We start from the raw sequence: 6,019 nt of genomic DNA on the forward strand, positions 1-6,019 counted from the left end.
TTAACAAGCATTGATGATGTCACGCCAAACTTACGAGAAAATGTAATGTATCTCCTATATTAAAATTATTCTTGTGTTGATCTAGTCAATAAAATAGAATTCATATTCTTACCCATCAATATTCTTCTTCCTCTACCCTCCATTCAACACTCCCATCTCTCTCTCTCTCTTTCTTTCTCTCTCTCCCCTTTCTCTCTCTCACACTCTCCTGATTTCTTGCCCCAACCCCCATCTCTCTTTATGTTTTTATTTCTTTCCATGTCCCCACCCCTCTCCCTCTCTCTCTCCATCCTTTCTCTCTCTTTTTCTCTCTCTCGATATCACCCCTCTCTTCTCGATATCACCCCTCTCTCTCTCTCTCTCTCTCCCTCTTTCTCTCACTCTCCTCTCTTCCTTTCTTCTCTTCCTTCATCCCTTTGTCATTTATCTTGTCTTTCTTGCCTTGAAAAAAGGAGCATGCTGATGTCTCCACTGTTGGACTATACCATTCCTGTAAACAAAGAAATACAATACAGGATAAGGAAGTTCAGTTGAGGTAATAAATGAGACATACTAAGTCTGTCTTTAGTTGGTAGTTTCATTGTTACAAATGCTGTGCTTGCAATCAAATTGAAATTTGCATACAAATGTATCACATCACTCAATACTAAATTCTAATAGCTGTTTAATCCTAATATTTTTATTTTTTTAATATTATTATAAAAAAACAATGATCAAACAAGTAGATTTAATATACAACTATGTGGATGGTCCTCAAAAGGAATGTTTATATGTGTTTGTGTTGTTGTTACCAGAGTCCTTAATACAATAAAGAATACTTCAAGAAATCCATCAGGACCCATGCAGCTCATCAGATCTCAACACTAAGGTACTATTGGAGAAGAAGAAAACACCTTTTTTTTTTAATAAAAAAAGGTAGACGGCCCCCATCCCTGGCCATTTTTTTTTTTTTTTTTTTTTTTGGGGGGGGGGGGGTTGCTCTGAAAGGGATGGGGGAGGGGGGGTGTTGAGTAAAAAAAAAAGAAATAGTGCATGCTCCATTACCCCCATTCCCCTGCTGATTCCCTGCTAAATTTTTTCTCATGAAAAAAACATATAGGGCTCATTAATTACCAACCCCCCCCCCCCCTGCCCCTCTCCTAAGGATAGGTCAACTGTCGAAAATGTGGAGTCTATATTGATTCTCAGTCATTTCAGGACTTCTCAATCAACAGAATACAACCAGTCCTTATAGGGACTATCCAATGGTTGTACCGCACATCTACTATCCAAGTTTTCTTCTTGCCATGCAAACCTGTAAGCCTACTTTCAAACAATCATCAAATACTTGTTAATTCAATCTGAATATTGTGAAGACTTTCACCATCTGGTGTCAGTAGGCAATGGGTTCACATTTTCACACAAACCGAATTCAAATTCAAAGTTTATTCAACACTCTTCATAAAAACATTTAAAACATACAAATACAGAATGGAGTTATAAAAAAAAACAAGAAAGTGATAAATAATACAATGGCAATTTATAAGAGCATTTGGGATAGGCAGAAAGGAAAGATTCCTTATATAAAAGCCTACCCCTAAAAACACACATACAGGAAAACGAGGACAAAAGAACAGAACAAAAAACAAAGAACATACTAAAACTTACTATCATGCACGATCAGAGTAAAAAAAAAAGTCAAAATTTGCCTATGCTATTAATACTGATTATTATACTTATTTAACAGAAATGTTTTATATTTGATTTTAAAAAGTTTGAGAGTTTTGCATTTTTTAATTTCCTGAGGTATACTATTCCATATTAATGGTCCTTTAAAAAATAGTGAATTTTTCATACAAGTCGTTATAATCTTGGGGAGGTGATAATTTAGGGCATTTCTAGTATTAAAATTATGCACATCACAATTCAAGTTAAAACATGTAAAATAGTAAGCAAATTGCATGAAAACATGAAAACTGCAATATAAAAGTTATGCATATCGATTACATTTAAAATTTTAAGTTTACAAAATAAAGAATTACAGTGAGCATAATATTGGGAATGAGTTATAATGCGTATTGCTTTCTTTTGAAGCTTAAGTAACCTTAACATATCATTTTTTTTTAATTTGCCCATGCAACTATACAGTAATATGGTGTTATTAAAGTATGATACAACATTTTCAGAATGTTTAAGGGATAAAAAATGAACTTTATATAACACACCTATATTTTTTGCTATTTTATTACACACCACATTTATATGCTAATGCCACTTCAATTTATGATTAATTACAATACCTAAAAACTTAAGATTATCTACACGTTCAAAATTATGATCATTTACTCGTAAATGAATGTTGTTAAAATCAATACTTCTATTTTTAAAAACAATAAACCTAGTTTTATCATAATTTAAAACCAATTTATTATATAAAAACCAATTAGAAAGTTTCAACATTTCTTGCTTAAAAACATTTTGTAAAACCTGGACATCAGAATGAGACATAAAAACACTTGAGTCATCAGCAAATAAAATAAACTTCAGTTTATCAGAAATATTGCAAATGTCATCAGGGGCGTACGCAGGGGGGGGGGGTTGGGGGTTAAACCCCCCCCCCCTTAGGTATTTTTATGTGTGTAAACCCCCCTAAAAAAAAAAAACCCTTTGTTTTGTTTTTTGTTTTTGTTTTTTTTATTATAAAAAAAAAAAAAAAAAAAAATGCCCACAGCTAGTGTCCGCTTACCCCCCCCCCCCCCCCCCCCCCCACTGAGCGACTTTTCGGCTGGCTGAGTCGTTGCGATTTTTTTGGACTCAAAAAAAAAAAAAAAAAAAGTGTACGCTTAGATATAGGTTGGTAATTAAAAACATTTTCTTTAGTACCATTTTTAAAAACAGGGATAACCTTTGCAATTTTTAATCGCTCTGGTACTATACCTGCAGATAAAGAAATATTAAATATTGCACTTAAAGGAATGTAATTGCTTGTTAAAGAAATGGCATAAAAATGATAATTCACATTTGTGTTGTTTTATGTATATTTGCTCATTTCACTACAGAAAACATGCACATACATGTATATATTCAAGCTTTTGATATATTGGCACATTTTTATCATAGTTTTACATAGACATATATACTCACATTCCTTCCCAATCCATGGTTGTCTTCTTTCTCAGTTAGCCGATGCCTATCAATGAGAAGAAAAGTAAATCATAAATTCTACCTGATGAAACATAGTGCCAGGAAACCAGACTTACCTAGGCACAATTCATTAAAAAGAAGTATATAGTGAACTACAAATCTGTGAAGGGAATAGTTCTACTAAAGCAAATTTATCGGAAAGGAAATGAGATCAAACTACGTTCATGTGAATAGGGTATAGGCCTACAATTTTCTGTAAATCATATATTATATCCTTTTTTAGAAAATGGAAGTAGAAGCATAATTCTTATCAATTAAAACTTAAAGATTCTTTTGTTAGTATTCTAAATTAAACATGATTAGGCTTATGCTCCATCATATTCAAACAACCTTCTCAAACCTATTGTTCCATCACGTTCATTACGGTCAACTACACATGCTAATTTCCAATCATACTTTGATCATACTTTTGCTGTTGCAGCCCCTACAGAATGGAACAGTTAACCAATAAGTATTCGTCAATCCCCATCTGTAGAGTTTTTAAAGGAAATTTTGAAGTATTTTTTGTAATAGTAATTTATAGAGGAGTTTTGTTTAAAGTAAGTTTTACTTATCTGCAATATGTTATTATTAGAATTATGTACTAAGCTATCATTGCTGTAGTGTATGTTTATTTTACGTTCTACCTTAGAAACATATTGGATTAAGCACTTTATAAATTATGTAATTTATTATTATAGTTTATATATAGTTACTAAAAAATGTTGACTCATCGTTTTTGTTAAAATATGTACTCAAAATGCCCTGTAAATGGGGCATAACATTTTGTTTGTCCGTGTGACGGCAAGTGTGGGGGGGGGGGCCCAATCCATGAGAAAATATTTAGCGGTGACTAAGCCAGCCGGCGAATATAAAAGCAGGTGGGGGGGGGGGGGGTGGGAGAGGTGGTGTGTAAGAGCAATTTTTTCCCTTTTTTTTCCCTCCAGTTTTGAAGGGACCATCGAGTGAATAAGCGGGGGGGGGGGGGGGGGGGGGGTAAGAGCACTTTTTTTTGTGGCCCAATTTGTGAGAATTTTTTTTTTTCCTTTTCCTTTTTAATTTTTTTGGGGGGATCAGGGGGCCTGGCCCGTCGGCCCCTCCTCTCCCTCCCCCCGTAGATCCCCACCTGATAGCACCCCCCCTCCCACCACCCCCAATCTGCAACTGCATTTACACACTTCTGCAAATGACAACATAATACAGCCTTCTTTATAATATATACTTACGCAGTAGAATTAGCTGCACGTTGATTCAATATAGCTAATTGACCAGAAAAATGAGGGTATACCATTAGGCTTTACCATACAAAAAAATGAACGAGTGGGGTTGTTACAAATCCCGTACTTTCATAGACAGACCGAACTCAATCATCAATGAGATGAGATTGAGACAGACAATGACATGCACGTTGCACTATAGTTTTGAACTAAACTTACCTAGCTTTTCTAACTTGATTTTAGACTGGATATGACAGCAATCTGCCAAATAGCCTTCTAAAAGCAAAAGTAATGGCATTTCGGCTTTTCTCTTTTTCTTTATAATTTAGCTCAGCTGCTCAGCTTAGAAATCGAAAAATAGTTTTAGAGAGTAGACTACTAACTATACTGGAGCTAGCTGCGTACATATAATACCGCGTATATGTAGTGTGTGTCTCGATAGTTGTAGATCTACAGTGCGAGTCAAAAAAAAGTTTACACCTAGAAAATTGCTAATTATTTTAAAAGTCATCTATGAAAAGTAAATTAATATACATCTTATGAAAGAGGGCATCCCAAATCTTTTATATTTGGTATAATTTTTGTGAGGTATGTGTTCACGCTTGGATGAACAGGAGTATACACGGTATATATACCAGTAAACGAGTTAGAAAAAAAATGTTTCACAGATGATGGGCAATATAATTGCTTGTATTTCAGGTTCTCGAATCATTTTACCATTTCTATAATATCATTGCCTTGCATGGTCTGAACCGACATTTCATTGTCATATAGTACTCGCTTATTCTGGGCATAATTATATATTTGCCCTGGCAACTTAGTAGCTAGACGGGCTGAGGGCACTTCTTTCTGTGTGTCTGAAAATCTAGGAGGAAAGACTAATTCTTTTCTCCCTCCCCCCCCCCCCACCCACCCCACCCACCCCCCCCCCCCCCCACAACCGCCATAAAAAAATAAAATAAATAAGGTTATATGTTGGCCGCCAACATATAGTTGGCGCTATATTCGGGCAGCGATCGAGGTGCCAGCCTGAGACTGGGGAGTCATGGATGACCTTGCTGCCTGAAACCCGGCCTGATCCCGTTTCTAAATTTGGGGCTTGGGATTCCCCGCTCGACCACCATTGCGCACTCTCTTTCCATAACAAAAAGCTTCAAACTAATTTGCATAGTTTGTGGTAAACAAATTTTGTGCGTAGAATTATTATGTGAACCATATCAGTGGCGTAGAATGGATTAGTCTCATATCATGCAGTCCGATTGGGGGAGGCACCAGTCTTTGTTCTTCTAGATTTTGTGCGTAGACTTATTATGTGAACCATATCAGAGGCGTAGAATGGATTAGGCTCATCATGCAGTCCGATTGGGAGGAGGCACCAGTCTTTGTTCTTCTAGATCTGGTTGTGGGTGTGAGTGTGTGTGTGTCTTTTTGTTAAACATTTTTTTAGGCCGTAGCTAGGAGTTTTAACAAAAATTAAAAAGGCACAAATAACAAATGTTATTTAGTCATCGACATATAAGATGTATACATTATATACTCGTTGCCATAATAAGAATCACCTGGATTATTTGTTTATTATTTTTTGTATTTAGGTTATGAAAAGAATTTACAAAGTAAGGCATATACAAGGTAACAAAACA

General features: G+C 35.4%; 1 protein-coding gene across 1 annotated transcript in view; it reads right to left on the minus strand.

The window, feature by feature from the left end:
• Positions 1 to 4,725, minus strand: part of LOC594321 (helicase with zinc finger domain 2) — a 66,424-nt gene extending 61,699 nt beyond the window's left edge. The window contains exons 1-3 of the mRNA XM_030980939.1: positions 4,599 to 4,725; positions 3,124 to 3,169; positions 442 to 490 (exon numbers count right to left, since the gene is read on the minus strand). Coding sequence (XP_030836799.1) covers positions 442 to 490; positions 3,124 to 3,140 — 66 coding nt within the window. The 5' untranslated portion in view covers positions 3,141 to 3,169; positions 4,599 to 4,725. The remainder of the gene's footprint in view (positions 1 to 441; positions 491 to 3,123; positions 3,170 to 4,598) is intronic.
• Between the last annotated feature and the right edge of the window lie 1,294 nt (positions 4,726 to 6,019).

The sequence above is a fragment of the Strongylocentrotus purpuratus genome, unplaced genomic scaffold (genome assembly GCF_000002235.5).
Source record: "Strongylocentrotus purpuratus isolate Spur 01 unplaced genomic scaffold, Spur_5.0 spur5_scaffold_11, whole genome shotgun sequence".
NCBI lineage: Eukaryota > Metazoa > Echinodermata > Echinoidea > Camarodonta > Strongylocentrotidae > Strongylocentrotus > Strongylocentrotus purpuratus.